At 46.7% G+C, this 22,454-nt stretch overlaps 1 protein-coding gene across 1 annotated transcript; it reads right to left on the bottom strand.

Annotated features, from left to right (window-relative positions):
* Positions 1-1,697: 1,697 nt before the first annotated feature.
* CUNH1orf100 (chromosome unknown C1orf100 homolog) lies at positions 1,698-22,006 on the bottom strand. The gene is made up of 4 exons (XM_047077098.1): positions 21,951-22,006; positions 15,528-15,623; positions 10,262-10,434; positions 1,698-1,789 (listed from the first exon to the last, which is right to left on the bottom strand). Exons 1-4 carry the CDS (start codon positions 22,004-22,006, stop codon positions 1,698-1,700), a joined length of 417 nt encoding a protein of 138 aa, XP_046933054.1.
* Between the last annotated feature and the right edge of the window lie 448 nt (positions 22,007-22,454).

The raw sequence follows: 22,454 nt of genomic DNA, 5'->3' as shown, positions 1-22,454 counted from the left end.
AAACGTTTCCTTGACGATTTCCTCTAATTTTCTCTGTTCTGTTTCTAGGATGCTTGTTAGGTGGTGGACCCCCTGATTTATTAGTCTGTGTCTCTTCTTTTAAAACAATAATTTTCTGGGGGCGCCTGGGTGGCGCAGTCGGTTAAGCGTCCGACTTCAGCCAGGTCACGATCTCGCGGTCCGGGAGTTCGAGCCCCGCGTCGGGCTCTGGGCTGATGGCTCAGAGCCTGGAGCCTGTTTCCGATTCTGTGTCTCCCTCTCTCTCTGCCCCTCCCCCGTTCATGCTCTGTCTCTCTCTGTCCCAAAAATAAAAATAAACGTTGAAAAAAAAAATTTTTAAAAAAAACAATAATTTTCTTTGTCTTTTGATTCCATATAGAGCTTTTCAGAATTTTCTTCCAATCCTGTCAAATGTTTAATTTTTAGGAATCACGTTTTTAATGTCCAAGAGCTTTGGAAAGATGGCATTTTCATGTTTGTGGATGACGCATCCCTTGTTGGATGACAATGTTACTTTGTTAGCTTCTTTTCGATTCCTTGGTGTTCCCTCTGGGATCATTTCTTCTCTTTGTCTTTCATGTTTCGTTATTTTTCCAACTCTCTGGTGATCCTTGGCTGGCTCTTCACATCTACGACCAAGGCAGTGGAAAACTACCTAAAACTGTGTTCCCAGTGGGGAAGACTGTTAACTAGTAGGTTTCACTTTGTGGGGGGGGGGGGGTTGAGTAGGGAACCACTTGTATGCTGGGGTGTGGGGGGATGGGGGGATGCTAGGGGCCAGAATGTAGGATTCTTTTCTTTGGGATCATTCATTTCTTTAAAAAAAAACCTGCTAGCTTTTTGCCTGGGGAACTGATGCCCAGTTGTTAAGATAAGGGTATTAACTGTCTATACACAGACTTTCAATTAATCAATTAATCTTTTTTTTTTTTTTTTTTTTTTTTTTACCATTCCCATAACTCACTACAGCCCTTAGCCACTTCTGGGTTTCTGCATCCAGAACACCTTTAGGATCTGTGGTTGTTGGCAGTCTACCTCCCTGGCTACTTCCCCAGGTTTTCCTTTTCTTTTCTTTTCTTTTCTTTTCTTTTCTTTTCTTTTCTTTTCTTTTCTTTTCTCTTTTCTTTTCTTCTTCTCTTCTCTTCTCTTTATAATGAGTAATGCAATTATTGAGCAGATTATATTCTTACCTGGCCCCCTGTATAACCTTTGGATTAAATGTAAGATGGTTGACGTGAGAAGAGATGACAAGTTGTCTTAAACTTGACTCTTTTTTTTTTAATTTTTTTAATGTTTATTTATTTTTGATAGAGAGAGCATGAGCGGGGGAGGGACAGAGAGAGAGGGAGACACAGAATCTGAAGCAGGCTCCAGGCTCTGAGCTGTCAGCACAGAGCCTGACGCGGGGCTTGAACTCACAGACCGCGAGATCATGACCTGAGCCAAAGTCAGATGCTCAACCGACTGAGCCACCCAGGTGCGCCTTAAACTTGACTCTTGATTCCCTGCCCTTAGGTTGATAGCCTCAATCTGAAAAGACTTTGCCGCATGTAAATATTTCAGGATTGTAGCCACCCAGACACACACTTCAATCAACAGTAGTCCTGTTATTATTTTAATCTAAAAGAGTCACCTAAGAACTCCAAATGTTGTTTTGTTTGAATGCCGTGGTTATTTACAATTTAAGCGGTTTTCGTTCACAACTGCCTCTCTTGACAACAGTAGAGCTCTGGCAGAGAATCGAGTGGTCTAGGGTTTGATGAAACTGTGGCTAATTTCTTGTTCCAATCTGGAATTTAAAACAAATCAATGATTTATTTTAAGACTGTTCACTCCTAAATTTTAAAATAGTGTCAACAACAATTTTGTTTAATTTTTTTAATGTTTATTCATTTTTGAGAGGAAGAAAGAGGTGGGGGGGAGGGGCAGAGAGAGAGGGGGACACAGAATTCAAAACAGGCTCCAGGCTCTGAGCTGTCAGCACAGAGCCCAATGTGGGGCTCTAACTCACGAACTGTGAGATCATGACCTGAGCCGAAGTCAGACACTCAACCGACTGAGCCAACCAAGTGCCCCAAAATAGTGTCCACAACAATTGTATGCAATAAAGTAATTTGGGGGATTGAAGAGAAAGGGATATACGTGAAAGATATGGGGGAACAGGACTTAGTCAAAAGGTTATTTCTGTGTTTCATTCTGTGATCAAGAGGCACCTCACTGAGTTATGCCCACATGTAAATAAAATTAAATCAGTCATATACGTTTGCATTTTGACATCCTAATTGTAGACCCCCAAACCCTATAAACCCCACACTGGAAACGGGCCACTCTGTGTGTTTGTATCAAACTTCAGTTGGTACCATCCCTCAATTTACCCCCACTGGAGTTCCTGTACTTTATACCCTCTTATCTACAATCACTAACAGTTCTGCTTGTCTGGAGCTGAGGGTTCGCGGAGGGCTTGGGGATAAATGCATCAGCCATCGCATCCACACTGGGTGAACCAAAGAGCACGGCATTATGGCGATAGCATCGTAACGCAGCTGTGTTACGTGTAGTGCCGTGCACTGTGTTACTTACCTTAATATCCACGGTAATCCTCAGATGCCCACTGATGGGGTCACCATCTCAAAGAGATTCATGAACGTGCCCAAGTTTATAGGATAGTGAGGGGACTTGACCCAGGAATACCTGGCCCCCAAGTCCCTGCTCCATTACACCTTCCACACTTACTTCGACAGCATTGAAAGACACAAACATTTCTTGGTATTAAGAATGGGTAATATTTCATTGAACCCAGGAGTATGACTCGAAATGTCATCCCTGGAGGATTCTTGAACTCTCATTGAATAGTGTGTACCATTCAACTTCCCAAGGCTTATGGGGTTAAAATAGCAACTCTGACCTTCTCGAGGGTTACACTGTGTCTAAGCGGTTTAGGAGCGTGAAGAATCCCTCACCAGCCGTGGAGCTGAATGACGCACTCATTCGACTGGATTCACTGGGCAATAAACGTTCCCAGAACGTGCAACAAACTTTTGGGGCTTCACCGAGTCAACATGCCCACAGACAGTGGATGCTATCAAGCCCGAAATACGCTGTGCAGATTTGGGGGCGGGACTACTGTGGAAAGGACATGTGAAATGATTTTGGGGACTTCCTTACCATTTGATAAAGTGAAACTTTTGTTCATGTGGATTTGTGGGGGTGACTTCTTCCAAAGTCATCATCGAAAAATAAAACGAGTTAAGTGAGAACTACGGAGACAATTTAACCAACTTCCTGAATCCCATTTATTCCAACTACTGTAATAATTTAGTATCATTTGATAGTATCACTTGGAACAGTTTAAGAGATTTCCAAGGATAACTTCGATTATACATGATAACTACTTGAGGCACTGGTTTTAGAACTTGATCCCAGAATAAAACACAATCCCGTTGCATTAGGGTTTTTTGTTTGTTTGTCTGTTTACAGACATTTATTATGGCACGTGTTTATTCTTTGATCGATAATATAATAGCTAATATTTTTTGAAGGCCTATTAATGTTACGTACAAGCACAATGCTAAGTTCCTTATATGGTTATCTCTGTTCTGTTAGGTAGATACTATTATTATCCTTTTTACAGACGAGAAATCGGAAGGTCAGGGAGTCTAAGGGTCACACCGCTACGAAGAGCAGATATTTTATTTTCAGAGGATGAGTTCTTTTAATTATTTGGTGCCAGGGTAATACATGGGCAAATTTTGTGTGAGGGGCCGTCTCATATTCGCAGGCTCTAGGTTCTCTGAGGATAGAGTCTGTCCATCTTACACTGTGTCTTGCACAGAGTCTGTGCTTAATCAATGTTTCCTAAAAAAATAAACGCACCCCTGAGAATGTGCTGAGAATGAATTTGTTACTGAGGAAGAACTTCTTGAGAGGTGATCTATCACAATCTATATTTAATCCGTTTTTCAACAATGCCCAAAGAGGAAATGAGAACCCGACAGTGAAATGCGAGTCAGTGCTAATCTAGGCATATGTCCGGCCCTTAAAATCTGATCACCAAGACGGGTCAAATGGTTAAGATTAGAAACAAAAACAAAAACAAAAAACCCACGTCTTCGTAAACCACTTTATATCGATCTTATTCTCTGAGAAGCCCATCCCCCAAAGACTCCTTCAAGGAGTACAGTTTCTTGATTTAAGCAAACCCTCACGGGGCGCCTGGGTGGCGCAGTCGGTTGAGCGTCCGACTTCAGCCAGGTCACGATCTCACGGTCCGTGGGTTCGAGCCCTGCGTCGGGCTCTGGGCTGATGGCTCAGAGCCTGGAGCCTGTTTCCGATTCTGTGTCTCCCTCTCTCTCTGCCCCTCCCCCGTTCATGCTCTGTCTCTCTCTGTCCCCCAAAAAATAAATAAACGTTGAAAAAAAAATTAAAAAAAAAAACAAAACCCTCGATTCAGTGCCTGCTGTGGTCTCTCTCAGTGCTCAGATTTGTGACCTCTCTCTGTTAGGTCTCTTGAAGACCCCCCTGTCGCCTACCTGATGGTTGTTCACAAAATAATCGCCCCCTAAGCACCTCGCAAATCCGTCCAATTCTCTTTACTGTCACCAGCTGTCATCACCTGCCTAAACCACTGGTTCCCAAACTTGGTCACATGGGGGACTAATCTGGGGAGGTTTTTAAATTACTGATGCCTAGGACCACCCCACCCCACCCCACCCCACCCCTGCACCAGGAGATCCTGATTTAATTGGTATGGGTATCTCCTGGGCATCTGGCTTGCGAAAAGTGATGTCACTGAGGGTGAGAACCTTTAGCCTAACCACTGCTGGGGGGCAGCGGGCAGGGGTGCTCCTGACTCATCATATTCAGTCCCTGCCTCACCCGACTCCCCACCCGGCCTCCCTTTCCTTCTCATTTTCACAATGCACTTTTAATCATGGCGTCTCCACCCTCCTTAAAACTTTTTAGTGATTTGCCATTTATCTCAGGCTAGAGGTGCCAGAGCTGAAAATGGCCTGTATACCCTCTCCTTGTTCCTGTCTTTAAATCTCTAGTTACAGGGGCGCCTGGGTGGCGCAGTCGGTTAAGCGTCCGACTTCAGCCAGGTCACGATCTCGCGGTCCGTGAGTTCGAGCCCCGTGTTAGGCTCTGGGCTGATGGCTCAGAGCCTGGAGACTGTTTCCGATTCTGTGTCTCCCTCTCTCTCTGCCCCTCCCCCGTTCATGCTCTGTCTCTCTCTGTCCCAAGATAAATAAACGTTGAAAAAAAAAAATTTAAAAAAATAAGTAAATAAATAAATAAACGTTGGAAAAAAAAAATTTAAAAAAAATCTCTAGTTACGTCCTGCTCACCCTTCCTGATCTCTGTGCTTTAGCACATTTTTTTGAAGTTTCTCAAACATGTTGTGTTCCTACCACGGGGCCTTTGCACACTCTGTGCTCACTGTGAAGCTCTTCCCCTACTCCTCGCTTAGTGAACTTTTCGCTCATCATTTCCTCAGGGAAACCCATTAAGCGCTCCTATAGCACCACATAAATTCTGCTCTATCTCATTTATGCCAGGTGAAATGGTATGCTTATTTCTATCCCGGTTCCAGTTGAAGCTTCCTGCATGTAGAAACGTTGTGTCTATTTTTGTTTGACACTGTATCGCCAAAACCTTGCACACTGCCTGGCATACAAATAGGCTCTCAAATCATTTACTGGAAGAACACAGATGAATGAATGAAAACGCTCTCACAGCAAGTCACTGAGCCCAACTGATGTCACCTCCAAAATATCTCTGGAATCCATTCATCCTTTTTCATTTTCCCTGCTGGTCCAAGCCCCATCATCTCCGTTCTAAGCTGGCAAATAGCTTCCTCGCTGGTCGGCACGCCCTACCTCTTGTCCCTCTCCAAACAGGGTCTTAGCAGCAGCTAGAGTTGATCTTTTAAAAATACAAATGATCGGTCACTCCTCCGCTCGAACCCTTCCAGGTCTTTGTTTTGAGATTCGAATCCAGGCGCCCTCCCTGACCACACACCCGCTACACTGGGTTCCTTTCTGTTCCTCAAACAAACCTAGGCCTTTCCTGCTTTCAAGCTTTTAGACTTACTGTTTGTTCCTTGCTCCTGAAACGCTCTCTAACGTGACTCATTCCTGTGTTCCAGGGCTCAGCTAAAATTGCATAGAGGTTTTCCCTGACTGTGCTATTAAAAGCAAACTCCCTTGAGTTCACTTATCAGCCTGCCTGTTTCCCTGATAGCACCACTGCAGTCTATAATGTTGACAAAGCGTGCTTGGTTATGCTCTGTAGGCCCCCAAGAATGTCAGCTCCATGAAAGCAGGTGTCCTATCTATCCAGGTCACTGTACCCCCCGCAGACAGCACCGTGGCTGGTTCATAAAGGGTGCTCAGTCAATGAGTGAGCTTGGTTGCCAGCTTCCAAAGCGGACCCCAGTAATTCTCACCCCGTGGTACCCGTGCCTTATGTAATCCTTGCACACTGCCTCAGTAGGACCATTCAGAAGTGACAGTGTGTGGCTTCTGCCCCCAGGTCAGAAAAGGCATTACCATCTCCCCCTTCATCCCAGATTGCCCATTCTAGGTAGGGGGAGCTAACTGCCGTGCCCTCGGGACGTTTGGCACTGGTGTGAGGAGACCCACCTGGAAAGGCACTGAGGCCCCAGTCATGAGCCAGCACGTGAGTGACGACCATGTGAATGAGCCACCTTGGAGGCAGACCCTCCGGCCCCAGTCAAGCCTTCAGATGATGCCCCGCTCACTGCAGGTGACTGATTCCTTGAGAGAGAAACCCTGAGCCAGAACTGCCCATCTAAAGGTGAAAATCATGATCATTTATCTGATAAACCACTAGGTTTTGGAGTGAGACGTTCCTCCACGATAGATAACTCATACACACTTGCTCAGCGGGTCAGTGAATATTTCGACATGAATTATCTCTTGAATGGGTCAGGCTTCAACCCTCACTGGGTAGGGGGCTGTCCAACCCTGTTCCTTGTCTAATGCTGCCTGCTGGACTTTCCAGCACCTCATTTTCAGTTGCCTACGCATCCCAGCTTGACACGTCTCTGGCCGAAAACCAGTATTTCCATCAGAGGCACCAACAATCCCTGCGGTCGGAGCGGGCGGCTGTGCAACGAGCTTTAATGCCTCGTGAGTTCTCGTGAGTTCTCTCTTGATGGTGTCCTTCCTCACTCCCAATGCTGCACCACCTGAATCTTCTTCCCATTTCCTGTGAAGCCTCCCTCCGTTCATTCTCTGGAGGGCCCGGATCGACGACCCACCAGCTGCCAGATGGAGTGAGTTTCTTAAAGTCTGTAAGGCTCGGTTTTCTCTTCTGCTACATGGAGTAAATAATAATAGCTACATCACGGGGGCTATGACTCACTGCAACCACGAGTGTATACACGTGTGTGTGTGTGTGTGTGTGTGTGTGTATCATTCAGCACAGTTCTGGGCCCATGACAGACATTTTAAATCCTAACAGCTATGCTAAACTACAGACTTCCGATGGGGCGCCTGGGTGGCTCAGTCGGTTAAGCAGCTGACTTCGGCTCAGGTCACGATCTCGCGGTCCGTGAGTTCGAGCCCCGCGTCGGGCTCTGTGCTGACAGCTCAGAGCCTGGAGCCCGTTTCAGATTCTGTGTCTCTCTCTCTGCCCCTCCCCTGCTCATGCTCTGTCTCTCCCTGTCTCAAAAATAAATAAAATTTTTAAACTACAGACTTCCGAGAAGTCGGGTTCAGAGAAGCTGAGCGTCTTGCCCCACACTGAAGAGCCAGGGCATGCGGGCCCGCAGTGGCCCTGGGGCCTGAGTCCTCCTGGCTGGAGTCCTGCCTGCTCTCCCACCTTCCACGAGCCTCACCATCCCCCCACCACGTCCCGGCTGCGGTGTCCCCGCCTGGGGGCCCCTGTTCCCTCTGCCCGGAACCTCATCCATCGGGGCCTAGCATGTTCTAGACCCCACCTTCCAGCTCCCACTCAGCTAGTTGCTTAGTCATTCTCTGGCAGGCTGGTTGTTGCTTCACCTTCCTGATCCGATTGGGAACGCCCCGTGGCTGAGGTCAGAGCCTGGGCTTGGCGCTCACCTCCTCCCATGGCACCCGGCACGGTGTTAGGGACACAGAACCTGGTAAATACTCCACTGCGTCGCTAAACACTCCCCTGGTTCCATAGGGCGGAAAGAATTAAGAATCGTCGTCTAAAACAAGCAGGGGAGAAAACCTTTTGTGTCTTTCTGTCTCACCGGATTCCCTCGAAGCAGAGGAATTGGAGAGAAGGTCTTGTCTATTACCACTTTGGTAACCCAAGGCCCACCTGGATTACCCCCTGCTAAGGAAGCTGACTTCAGACTCGAACGTTCTCGAAAGGGCAAGCCGCTTAGCTGGTTCTCCTGACCACCTCTTCCCTCCAGCTACTCAGCCCCTGGCGGCTCCCGTCCCCCCTCAGGCCTCATCCTCAGCCCTGATCTGCACCCATACCCACCCTGGCTTCCGTTAATACAACCATCCCGGGGCCCCCTGTGGGGCCCCAACTTCTACCGTCCCACACTCCCTCCTGGCACCTCCTTCCCTAGAGCTCATCTCAGCCCCCAGCCTCCCTCTCCCCTCATCTCCCGCCCTGCTCAGCCTCCACCCGTCTCCCACCTCCCAGAACCCAGCTTCGCACCCCTGGGAACCTCTTATGCCAGATGCCTCCTGCCCACATGCGGCCTGTCGGCCTCATCTACTGCGCCCCCCGCCCCTCCGCGGCTCCACTGTCTAGAGATGAATTGCCTGGGCCTGACTCCCACCCTCCTGGCTGCTGGTGTTTGCTCTCCCCCTGGGACCTGAGCCCCATCCCTGGCCTAGCCACTCTTCTCAGGGGAGAACAGGAGGAAGGGTGGGCCCTCCTCACCCCCAGCCACTCCCTCCACCATCCTCCTACTCGGTTTCTTACTCTTTCTCAAGCAAGAAGAAAGTGACTCACTTTAAAGAAAACTATTAGATAAACAGTAGTGCAGGTGACACCCAGCTGTGACAGAGGCCATATGGGTTACAGGTCAAGCACAGAGCTTGGCCTCTGCCTGAATGCTATGTCTCAAATGGCCTGGGTCTGAACTCTGCCCCTCCTACCTGCTGCCTGGTGATCTGGGTCATTAACTGTCTCAGAAACTCGATCCCCCCTTCTTGGAAAATGGGGGAAATAATAGCACTTACCTAAGAGTGGTGTTACGAGGACAAAATATGTTCCTGCCACAGGGTAAGAGCTCCAGAAACAGTGGGGTTAACTCACTTACAAAGCCTGTCAACGCAGCGACTCCTTCCCCTCACTAAAATTCAAGGCATCCGTGAGGACAGGAATACAAGTAATGTCTACACTGGCATCCACGTGTGTACCCCCGGCTCACATCTGGGGGAGGGCTTGGCCCTTCATAGCCACACATGTTGCAGTGTACAGGGAACTTAGAATTTTTGAAACATGCCTCCAAATGTCAAATTGTCATAAAGTCATTTAAAATGGGAGAACAAGGGGGCCTCTGGGTGGTTCAGGCAGTTAAACGTCCAACTTCAGCTCAGGTCATGATCTCGCAGTACGTGAGTTCAAGCCCCACATCAGGCTCACTGCTGTCAGTGTGGAGACTGCTTCAGATCCTCTGTCCACCCCCGCATTGCCCCTCCCCTACTGATACCCTTTCTCCCAAAGATAAATAAAACATTTAAAAAAAATGGGAGAAAAGAAAAAAATTTCCTCAATATAGTTAGGCACCACAAGGAATTTGTTGAGTGACGAGAGGCTCGGTAAGAAGCAGTCACACTTGAGCCTGCTTCCTAGCAAGGACATTTGTGCATTTTCTTTTCTTTTTTATTAAGTTTGTTTATTTATTTTGAGAGAGAGCGCACGTGCACGCACAAGTCGGGGAGGGGCAGAGCGAAGGAGAGACAGAATCCCAAGCAGGCTTTGTACCATTCGCGCAGAGCCCTAAACTCATGAGCCACGTGATCAGGACCTGAGCCAAAGTCAGATGCTTAACAAGCTGAGCCACCCTGACATTTCTGCATTTTTATCCTTGAATTCTATAGCGAGCTGGAAAAAAGGAGAGGCGGAAACAGCCCTTGGGCCAGCCTCTAAATTCTTCTTCCTGCACCTCGACACACACACACACACACACACTGTCCCCAACGTGACTGGTCCCAGACATATCCCTGATGGCTACAAGCCCACGAAAGAGACTCATCGGAGGCAAGTGTGATCTGAGAGAGGAAGAGCAGTTGACCTGACTTACCAATCTTGTAAAATGGCAGAGAATAGTCCCTTTGGTAGGTGGTTTCTTTATACCAGGGTTCAGCGGGCCTTGAATGTCTTCGAAAACAAATGTATCGAATGAGAGTTTGTTGGTCTAATTGAGGCTGATACTGGCTTTTTCTCTTGGGTGGAATTGTCAAGTCTATGAGAGGTCTGAATGAAAATGGAAACAGCTTGCTGAGCACCCAGTAGAAGACAAGCAGTCCAACGTTCTCATCAGCTGAAATCCACTCTCTGGAAGCAGCCAGGAGGCTACAAAGATACTATTGGTAAGACTCCATGGCACCAAGGCCAGCACAGCAGGGTTTTCAGCAGGTGGCTCGAGGATCCCAGTCCCTTGTTCCCCCATGGTAGCATCCCTCCTCCTCCTCAACCACAGGTTCCAGAAGACGACCTGCATTGAAACCTCCACTGGGTCTGCTCAAGTGTGGCTACTTCCTGCACTCTGGCTATCTCCTGTACTGTACTTCCTGTGCCCCGGCTACTTCCTGTACTCCACATCTCCCCAATGCCCTTTCCCATCGTAATTTTCTTCCCTATGGATGTTTGGTTCCCTCCAGGAACCAACACTGTCTTCTGACCAGACTAACCACTATGGTGCAAGTTGGCGTTGGATGAACCTGAAATCAGTTATAACCTTCCTGTCCCTCCACTCAGATAAGTCCCCTCTGAAAGTAAAAGTAAAGAAGAATCCAAATTTAATGGTGAAATATCTTCATACACGTGTGGGAGTTTACACTCACTGGTGCAGCTTGCTTGAGAACACTTTGGTGGTGAGTATTAATATCTTTAAAATGTGCATATACTTTGTCACAGCCAACTCCGGAAATTAGGGGTGACACCAAAGACATAGCTCGAAGAATGTTCACCGAAGTATTTTATGATAATAAAAGAATGGAAACAATCTTCATGTGAAAAAAGAGGGATTATTTAGAAAATGATACAGACATGTACAGGAATATCATACCACCATTAAAAGTGATGCTGTGGAATTATAAATTTTGAGATGGAAGAAAGTCCACAATAAATAATTAAGTTTAAACAAAGGTTTCAGTTGAATTGAACACTTTAAGTGGATGAGCTCTATGATGTGGGAATTATCTCAGGAAAACTGTTACACAAAACAAGGTTTCAATCATCAAAATATCAGCAAACTGAATTCAACAACACATTAAAAGCATCGTACACCATGACCAAGTGGGATTTACTCCAGGGCTACAAGGAAGGTTCAACATCTGCAAATCAATCAACATAATATGCCACATTAACAAATTGAAGGAGGGGCGCCTTGGGGGGCTCAGTCGGTTGGGCATCCAACTTCAACTTGGGTCATGATCTTGCAACTCATGGATTCGAGCCCCACATTGGGCTGTCTGCTGTCAGTGCAGAGCCTGCTTTGGGTCCTGTCTCCCCATCTCTCTCTGCATCCCCCCTCTCTCACAAAAATGAATAAAACGTTAAAAAATTGAAAGATAATAATCATACCATCATCTCAGTAGATGTGGAAAAGAATGTGACAAAATTCAACATCCATTAATGATAATGTGAGTATAAAGGGAACATATTTCAGCATAATAAAGGCTATATATGAAAGCCCACAGCTAATCTCATATTCCAAGTTAGAACGCTGTAAGCTTTTTTCTAAGATCAGGAGTAAGACAAGGGTGTCCACTCTCACTACTTTTATTTAACGTATATTGGAAGTCCCAACCAGAGCAATTAGGCAAGGAAAAGAAATAAAAGGTATCCAAATAGGAAAGTCAGAAGTAAAACTGTCTCTATTTGCAGATAGCATGATCAATATATAGAAAACTGTAAAGACTCCACCAAAAAAATGTTAGAACTAATGAAGGAGTTCAGTGAAGTTTCAGGATATGAAATCAATGTAGAAAAATGTATTGCATTTCTATACACTAACAATAAACTATCAGACAGAGAAATTCAGAAAACAATCCTATTTACAATTGCATCAAAAACAATAAATAGGAGTACATTTAACCAAGGAGGTTAAAGACCTACACATTGAAAACCGTTAAGACACTGATGAAAGAAATGGAAGAAAACACAAATAAATGGGAAGATATTGTGTCCATGGATTGGAAGAATTAATATTGTTAAAATGTCATACTATCCAAATCCATCTACACATTTTATGCAATTCCTATAAAAATTCCAAAGGCAGGGGCATGTGGATGGCTCAAGTCAGTTGAGAGTCCGACTCTTGGTTTCGGCTCAGGTCGTGATCCTGGGCTCATGGGATCGAGCCCTGTGTCAGGCTTTGCACAGGCATGGAGCTGGCTTGGGATTCTCTCTCTCTCCCTCTGCCTCTTACTCTCTCTTTTGAAAAAAATAAAAAATTAAATAAATAAATAAAATAAAAATTCCAAAGGCATTCTTTCACAGGACTAGAACAAAGAATTCTAAAATCCTAAAAATCCCACAAAAGAGTCCAAATATCTAAAGCAATCTTGAGAAAGAGAAACAACATGGAGACATCATGCTTCCTGGTTTCAAATTATATTATAAGGCTATAGCAATTAAAGCAGTATGATATTGTCATAAAAAAGACACATATAGGGGCGCCTGGGTGGCGCAGTCGGTTAAGCGTCCGACTTCAGCCAGGTCACGATCTCACGGTCCGTGAGTTCGAGCCCCGCGTCAGGCTCTGGGCTGATGGCTCGGAGCCTGGAGCCTGTTTCCGATTCTGTGTCTCCCTCTCTCTCTGCCCCTCCCCCGTTCATGCTCTGTCTCTCTCTGTCCCAAAAATAAATAAACGTTGAAAAAAAAAATTAAAAAAAAAAAGACACATATATTACATATATCAACAGAACAGTATAGTGAGCACAGAAATAAACCCACATCTATGTGGTCAATTGGTTTAGACAAAAAAAAAAAATCCCCAAAATATACAATGGGGAGAGGATAGTCTCTTTATTCTTTCATTTTTTTTTAAATTTTTTTTCAACGTTTATTTATTTTTTTGGGGGACAGAGAGAGACAGAGCATGAACGGGGGAGGGGCAGAGACAGAGGGAGACACAGAATCGGAAACAGGCTCCAGGCTCTGAGCCATCAGCCCAGAGCCTGACACGGGGCTCGAACCCACGGACCGCGAGATCATGACCTGGCTGAAGTCAGACGCTTAACCGACTGAGCCACCCAGGCGCCCCGAGGATAGTCTCTTTAGTAAGTGGTGTTGGAAAAAATGCAACATGCAAAAGATGAATTATCTTATACACAAAAAGCAACTCAAAATTAGTTAAAGACTTGAAGGTAAGACCTGAAACCATAAAACTCCTAGAAGAAAACAATAAGGAGTAAATTCCTTAACATCAAGCTTAGCAATGAGTTTTTGGATTTGACACCAAAAGTAAAGGCAACAAAAACACAAATAAACGGGACTACATCAAACTAAAAAGCTTTTGCACAGCAAAGGAGAGCAACAAAACAAAAAGGCAACCTGTGGAATAGGATAAATATTTGCCAATCATATATCTGATAAGGAGTTAATGGCCAAAATACACAAATAACTCCTACAAGTCAATAGTAAAAAAAAAAAACAAAAAGCAAACAAACAAACAAAAAAACCTGTCTGACTAAAAAATGGGCAGAGAATCAGAACAGACATTTTTTTTCCCGAAGAAGACGTATGGATGCCAAACAGACTCATGAAGAATGCTCCCCGTCACTAACCATCAGGGAAATGCAAACTGAAACCACAGTGAGCTGTCACCTCCCACCTGTTAGAATGGCTAGTATCAAAAAGGCAAGAGATAAGAAGTGTTGGCGAGGAGGTGGAGAAACGGGAATCTTCGTGTGCTGTTGTAGGACTGCAAACTGGTGCAGCCATTGTGAACAGTATGGAGGTTCCTCCAAAAGTTAGGACTACCAGGAATTCCCCTTCTGGGTACACATCCAAAGAAAGTGAAATCCCTGTCTCAGATATCTGTATCTCCATGTTCATTGCAGCATCATTTGCAATGGCCAAGACATAGAAACAATCTAAGTGTTCATTGATGGATGAATGGATAGAGAAGATGTTGTTGTATACATACATATATATATATGTTTTTCTCATATATGTATATATATATATAAGTGAAAAAAGATCAGATAAAAACAAGGACCGTATGATCTCACTTATATGTGGAATACAAAAAAACCAAACACATAGAAAAAGAGAACAGATTGGTGGCTGCCAGAGGCAGACTTGGGGGGATGGGGAAAATGGGTGAAGGAGGTCAAAATGTACGAACTTCCAGATAAATTCTAGAAGTGTAATGTACTGCATGGTGATTATAGGTAATAATATTGTATTGTGTATTTGAAAGGTCCTGAGATGGTAGACTTTAAAAGTTCTCATCATGAGTAAAAAAAATGTGCAACTATATGAAGTGAGTCCCGCATCGAGTCCTGCATTGAGCCCCATATTGGGCTCTGCCCTGGTAGGCGAAGCTTGCTTGGGATTCTGTCTCTCTCCTTCTCTCTCTGCCCTTCCTTCACTCTCTCTCTAAATAAATAAATAAATAAATAAGTAAATAAACTTAAATAACGTCCAAGTGATTGTTCGTTTTTTCCTTTTCTTTTTGTTAAAATCACATTTGGAAAGACAGAAACCAAATTCACAATTTTACTGAGAGGGAAACTGACTCTCAGGAGGGTAAGTTTTTTGAACAAGTTGAAACTCTAAACTCTTGGTGTTTCTTACATTTCTTTGATGATTTAGTAACCTTCTATATTTATTGTTGATTATAAAAGTAATATATGTTCTTTAGAGAAAAATCTGGAAAACAGAGAGAAAGATGAAAAATAAAATACAAATACCAATGATCTTAACCAGTCATAAAACGTCATTGTTAAGTTTGGTGTATTTTGTTCCAAGCTTTTTTTTTTTTTTTTTAATTTTTGGGACAGAGAGAGACAGAGCATGAACGGGGGAGGGGCAGAGAGAGAGGGAGACACAGAATCGGAAACAGCCTCCAGGCTCCGAGCCATCAGCCCAGAGCCTGACGCGGGGCTCGAACTCACGGACCGTGAGATCGTGACCTGGCTGAAGTCGGACGCTTAACCGACTGCGCCACCCAGGCGCCCCACCAAGCTTTTTTTTTTTTTTAGCCATTAAATAATAATTATTATTGTTATCATTATTATGACTACAAATTGTCATCCCCCCCTTTTTTTTTTTCATTTTATCATTCTAACTTTAATGAAATTTTTGAAAACTAAGATTTAGGAAGGTCTCCTCACCTGGGAGGTCTCTTCTCACTAGAATCAAAGTGGACTCTTGCCAGCTGCCCGGGGTAATATCCTTGGATGTCCTTTCCTTGATGAGCGATGAATACACTAGTGGAGAAAGTAAAAGGGTGATAAAAAAAAAAAAGCAATTAGTTCTTTACAGCAGAATGCCAACTGTGGTATAATAAAAAATACATGTAGTCTTTGCTTCCGGTTTCTGGCACAGAGCTCTGGAAACCTTTGGAATTTCTTGATAGGGCTGTCTTCTGTTGTCCATTTTTCAGGATTTCCTTCTCAAGAGTCATAAGGAAGTATTTGATGTGTCAGGTATTAGGTTCAAACTATCAGAAAAAGAAATAAGAGGCTATTTAAAATCAGTGCGGGCAAACATTGATCATTGTTGAAATGAGAGAATGGTTACGTGGGGGCTTCTTATACTATTTTTTTCCCTACTTTTGGTAGGTTTACAAACTTGCCCAAGTATTTTAGATTTTTTAAAAGCTGTGGCAATTAAGTGTATGGGGCAAGAAATGAATAGGCACTATGATGGCCAAAGCACAGGGCGCTTGTGGGCTGGAGGAGGGAACTTAGCTTTGCCAGGGAGGGCTGGGTTGTAAAGACATTTTGAAGCACAAATCGGTGGGGGGGGGGGGAGGAAGTGCTTTTGGGGTGTGAAGTTGAGCAGGGGTGGGTGGGCATGTACAGCTGAACCAAGGCCAGGTGAGGCAAGGGTGCCGGGATATCCAGACCCTACCGTTTGAAAGACATCTTATTTTGGGGTGCCTGAGTGGCTCAGTTCAAGTACCCGACTCTTGATTTCGGCTCAAGTCACGATCTCATGGTTTGTGGATTCAGCCCCACATCGGGCTCTGTGCTGACAGTGTGGAGCCTGCTTGGGATTCTCTCTCTCTCTTTGCCCCTTCCCAGCCCTCCCCTGCTTTCTCTCTCTCTCTCTCAAAAAATAAACTAAAAAAAAAAGTTTTGAAAGACTTCTTACTTTATAACCAATTACTTTTCCTTTTAGATTATGGTCACTGCATTATGTTGCCATTTCAGAATTACGTGTAGTTGGATTATGTTAGGCGTAAAGGGGGCGTTGTGTCCGAGAGGTTGGGAACCACTCACTAGGGGGCAGGGAATCTTGGTAGCATTTTTAAAAAGAAGATTAATGACATAGTGCAATTTTTATTTTAGAAAGATATTTGCCAGTGGCTGTGTGGACAATGAAGGTGAGGAGTCTGACTGAAGTACAGAGACTGGCCAGGAGGCAGGTGTCGTCATTTATGTGGGACACGGAAAAACCCGAGCTATGTGTTGGGGAAGGTGGCTGGAGAGGACAGGGGACACCGTGGGAGAAAGGGTTGAGGCTGGGAGGGAGGCGTCCAATACAAGGACAGGCTTGCCTTACGGCTTCAGGCATAAGGAAGAAGGCTGCCACTCCTCTGGAGAGGGAGGGGACACAGGCAGGTGACCATCGTGGGGAGAGTTTGTGATATGTAGGTGTTTGGGGACTTCCACAGGTTCTGAGCTCTCAGACGATGCTATTTCAGAGTTCCAAGGGAAGACTTGGTAGAAAACAGTACATAGTTTTGCACGAAATAGCTCGCCAAACACGTGTTGGGTGATGAATGGAAATCTGAACCATGTCCGCAGTCCAACCAGCACTTACTGAATTCACACAACGTGCCTGCACACTGAGGGTTCTTAGATACAGATCTAGGAGCTGACTTGCCCTCATAATGTTCTTTTTTGTTGTGGTTGTTTTAAAGTTTATGTATTTTGAGAGGTCCGGGGAGGGGCAAAGAAAAAGGGAGAGAGAGGGGCGCCTGGGTGGCACAGTCGGTTAAGCGTCCGACTTCAGCCAGGTCACGATCTCACGGTCTGTGAGTTCGAGCCCCATGTCAGGCTCTGGGCTGATGGCTCGGAGCCTGGAGCCTGTTTCCGATTCTGTGTCTCCCTCTCTCTCTGCCCCTCCCCCGTTCATGCTCTGTCTCTCTCTGTCCCAAAAATAAATAAACGTTGAAAAAAAAATTAAAAAAAAAAAAAAAAAGAAAAAGGGAGAGGGAGAGAATCCCAAGCACACTCTGTGCTGTCAGCCCAGAGCCCGACGTGGGGCTCGAACTCACAAACTGTGAGATCACGACCTGAGCCGAAATCAAGAGTCGGAAGTGTAACCGACTGAGCACCCAGGCGTCCCTTTGCTCTTTATGTGCTGAAATGGTGATCTGAATAAAGGGTCAGTGGGGTCGTGGTTGAGGGACGGATGTCCAGGATTTGGGCAAGCAAACAGGATGGGGAAGACATTCGAGGTGGGAATTTCAGAAGCCAAGATGAGGCCAGAGTTGGGATCAAAGTGGAGTGTGCGGGGGGCCAGTGGGGACCTCGCTGTCTAACCAGTGCGAAAGGCAAGCGCTGTGAACAGGGCGGGTCTGTCTGTCTATGCAAACAGGGCCTCCGGGAGCTCTGACTTTTCAGAAAAACCACAGGCTGTCCGGGCCTGCCCAGTGGCTCGGATAAAGTGACTGAGCCCCGAAGAGTAAATACGAGCAGGGATTAAGTCATAAGAAAGGAGAGGAACTGGCACAATCATAGGGAACAAATGACATTTCTGAGAGCCTGGGACTTTCTTGGGCACCCGTCCCGTGGCTGAAGCACTCCCTTGGAAAGATCCCCCTAGCGCCCTGTTACAGTCTGTGAGCAATCCAGCCGGGGTTCCGAAGCCACACTGGTCTCTCACAGCTGCTGTGCCGTTTTCAGTAGGCCGAGTTTTGACCGTGGATTCTCACAAGCATGCTTGTAACAAACGCCTGCTGAATACAGGCGAGTGACCTAAGCACTGCTCTGTAGAAGCCGTCTGTAAAAGCTGTTTTGAGGATGGAGAAGCCCTTCTCTGCCAGCACCAGATCACAGGCCCAGCTCCCAGTCCCTGGGGGGTCTCTCTTGGTAGGTTTTGGCCCAGGAGCGGGGAGGGGGAGGGAAGCGCGTAAGCAGGTGCTGAAGGGAAGGGGGGCTGGGTGGAGAAGTGGAAAGGATTGGGGAAAGAAGGGCAAACTCTTCGGGTGGACTTTCCCAGCTCCCCACGTGGTTTGACTTCACCTTCCAGAAGAGGAAGATCCCAGTCGAGAGGTTAATGAGGGGCAAAGCGTACGTAACCTGGCCTGTCAGTCAGGAGCTGGCCTCTCCTGGCGGGGCTGGGTGCGTGAGTGGGGGAAGCAGCGGTCTTTCCAGACCTGGCCGCGGACCCCTGCCTGGGCTCTGCTCAGACCCGTCGATTGACTTGGCTTCTAAGATTCCTGAATGAGTTGTGGGAAGGTTGGCTTCTAAGACCCCTTCTCCTCCTCCTCCAGACTCCTGCTTTGACCGATTCCCCCATACGTTGTTTGCCAGCCCCTCAAAGCTTGGCTCTTTGAGGTGATGTGGTCTGTGCAGACGAGAGCGTGTGTAGCCGGAGCAGAAACCTGGGCTTAGCCGCAGACGGAATCCAATATGCCCAGGGGAGGTCAGGCGTGTTCGTCCCTCAAGAGCCTGGCCCCGTGACCTGAGGTGGCCCTGCAGTCCTCTGTTATGTCTGTGCTGGGCCTCAGGCTTTATGAGGCTCCTTTACATGGGTGATCTCATCTAATCCCTAGTCACCTTGCCAGGTAAACATTATGAACAACAGGGGACCGAGGTTCAGAGAGGTCAACTGGGCCCTCCAAAGATCACCCGGCTGGTAAATGCCAGAGCCAAGGATCAAACCCGTTCTCTGAGCTCCACGTTGCACCCAGAGTCATCTCTTGGTGTGCAGGATGGCTGGCTTTCAGAAGAATCTGGTGCTATTTTTATATGAACTCTGTGATTCTCTCACGGGCACGCAGGAAGTCGATGCCATGCACCGAAGGGACAGGGGAAGAAACAGACACGGCCGTGTTAGCTGGAAGCTGTCCTTGGTTCAAGGAAACAAGCCCTCTTTGCAGGCTCTGAGGTGTCCGCCGTGTGCAGGGGACAGGGAGACAGTGACATTCAACATTCTCTTCTACCCAAGAGTTCACGATCTGGCAGGAAAATCACACTCGGGCACTAACCTATCATACACGATGAAGTAAGTGCTGTGTCAGGGAGGAGCAGGCTCTAGGGAATGAGTCACTTAGTAAGGACACGAGCTGGTTGGCGCAGAGGATGGGAGACTGCCGTGTCCGCTCTGCTATCTTCCAGACTCACTATCCCCTCCAGGAAGAGGGGGGCGTCAGGTATCAGTAAAGTAGGGGGGGAACTGATTAGCTATGGCTCCGTGTGGCTCCGTGAGTCAATGGGACATTGTGGACATACTTGGTGATCTGGGGTAGGTGTTACCATGACTCCGGGCAGGATGAGCTGACCCCTCCAGCTGCCTCTTGATCTCCCAGAGACCACTTCAGCCAGTGTTTTAAAAATCCACTCTTGGGGCACCCAAGTGGCTCTGTCGGTTAAGCGTCCGACTTCGGCTCGGGTCATGATCTCACAGTTTGTGAGTTCCAGCCCCGCGTCGGGCTCTGCACTGACAGCTCGGGGCTTGAAGCCTGCTTCACATTCTGTGTCTCCCTCTCTCTCTCTGCCCCTCCCCCACTTATGCGTGCACTCTCTCTCTCTCTCTCTCTCTCTCAAAAATAAATAAATAAACATCAAAAAAAATCCACTTATATCTGACACAGATTCCACCTCTTTTTTCTTCCACACCACACTGCACTTATCCGCCTAAAACCGTCTTTTCAGGAGCATCTGATGCTCTGCAAACCAACTCAACCCTCAGCCCAGCCTGAGAGTCAGGCCTGTAGCTTGGGAATGGCCACGGGTGGCATTTACACCTGGTATAATTCTCGTGAGAGCTGTGTGGTCACTATGACTGGTGAACCACTGAATATTTATCAGGTGCCCCTGCCCGTGTGCGATTTCATTTTCCCATAAAGGAAAGACAGTGGGGCTGGCCGAAGAGGAAGCTGAGGTGGGGGCAGGGCCCGTCTGTGGAGAGCCTCGCGGGCCCTAGCAGAGTTTAGATTTTATGCAAAATGCGGTGATTGCAAGGCTTAATGAAATGAAGGGCTTTGAACCAAGTTACATTTTCGGAAGCGCTTTCTGGAGAATGGACGGTGGTCGTGGCAGGTGAGTGGGGACAGGCCGCATTCCCATTGGAGATACGTCCTGGAGGTACCACTGAGGAACCTACTGATGGATTGGACCCCCTCCTGTTGCAGATTCAGGAAAGGCGTAGACAAGGGCCAGCCTCACAGTGAGTACGGTGGGGAGGCTGGGGCCCCAGCCTAGTTCCGGTGGTGTGCCTCGTCGTGGAGGCTTTGAGGGATGAGTGCAGACAACTGAATCCAGCCCCACCTTAGAATTTCACGGACCCTGTGCCTGCTGCACTGTTTCGCCCAAACCCTCAGGCTCCCTGTGAGCTGGTTTAGGCCAGGCCCGATGACCCTGCCTCAGTCCCACTGAGTTCCTTAGCAGCAGCTAAGGGAGCTTTGTTTCCATTTTGCCCAGGAGATGACCCACAGTTAAATAACTCAACAGCGGGCAAGACAGATCTCAAACACATTCCGAAAGACCAAAGGGTTGTGGGGAGGCAGAAATCAAGAAATACTGGAACCCATCCCTATTTCCTCTAGTTCCTCATCGTGTGGGCTTCTGGGAGAGAAGGGTAGACTCTGTCCTTTCTCTGAAAGAGGACTGTAGGAACAAAGCATCCTTTCCCCATCCCTCCTTCGGTAATTTCTGGAAGCGAAAGGACTTATCTTTGTTGACTAAACATTGTCAAAAATAACTAGATACTAAAATAAACACAGGCCTCACTCAAAACCATGAAGCCAAAGAGGCTGACCTCAAAGTCGCTTACCGTGTGAATGTCTTACCCATTGTCATAGCTTCGGAGCCTCTCCAGACCCCACGGCCAGTGGTAAAGGGAGGCTGGGTTAGAGTCTATAGATTATTACCCAATATCTCTCAGCAAGATGATTTTAGCCCAAGAACACATGCCTAGGGCTTGTTAGTCTTGGCCCGTCTAAGGCTGGAACTTGGAGGAAGAGTGAAAATCCTACGTTGTTTCAACCTCCCATATGGCAGAAGCAGGAAGTGGTTTGTTTGATCCTGAGCAGACTAAAGGGGCTCCCACTAAAATTTAGGCTGAGGTTCCTCATCCTTCTTGTTGAAGCCCTTCCCAAGCAAAAACCAATATCCTTCCAATCTTCTGGGTGTTTGGAGTTGCCTGTTTGCTTGGATTTTGCCATCAGTGTGGAATTTCTTTTTGTTTGTTTTTTACAACTTTCCCCAAACTCAAAGAAATGTCATTGGAACCTCTGGCAGCTATTGCCTCTCAATCACAGGGCACCCGGTGAACAAATCTACCCCCCACCCCCCACCCCAGGTGTCTGTCTGCCTCACCACAGCTCTGGATGGCGTCTGCGTCTGGAAGAACATTACCTAGATAGAATCACTGGGCGGCGGTCAATAAATTCTCGAAGCCGAATGGCAGCCATGGTGGATGGGAGTCTAAAAAACATTACAGAGTGAAGGTTTATATTGCAAATGTATACACACTATGTACTATATCGCATATACACTAGACACACAGTCCACTTCCATGTGACAGCTGTCTAGTGCCACAAAGTCTGTCTGGAAAGAAATAACAGTAAGAAAATTGAAGAGTAAGGAGACTATCCATGGCTTCTTGTAGACCACTTAGGGAAGGAAAGAAACTAGTAAAGGGGGAAAAAAAGTGGAAAGCATAAGCCGATATGGGCGTGCCTGGGTGGCTCAGTCGGTTGAGTGTCCAACTCTTGATTTCAGCTCATGTCATGATCTCACGATTGTGGGATTGAACCCTGTGATGGGCTCTATGCTGAAGAGCCTACTTAAGATTCTTTCTCTCTCCCTCTGCCCCTCTCCCTGGCTCATGCCTGCTCTCTCTCTCTCTCTCTCTCTAAA

This window comes from Lynx rufus, unplaced genomic scaffold, assembly GCF_022079265.1.
Source record: "Lynx rufus isolate CCGP_SWC_20201006 ecotype Redwood Valley unplaced genomic scaffold, mLynRuf1.p SCAF_15, whole genome shotgun sequence".
NCBI classification, from domain to species: Eukaryota; Metazoa; Chordata; class Mammalia; order Carnivora; family Felidae; genus Lynx; species Lynx rufus.
The sequence above is the reverse complement of the archived record's forward strand: the minus strand, read 5'-3'. Positions and strand labels throughout refer to the sequence as shown.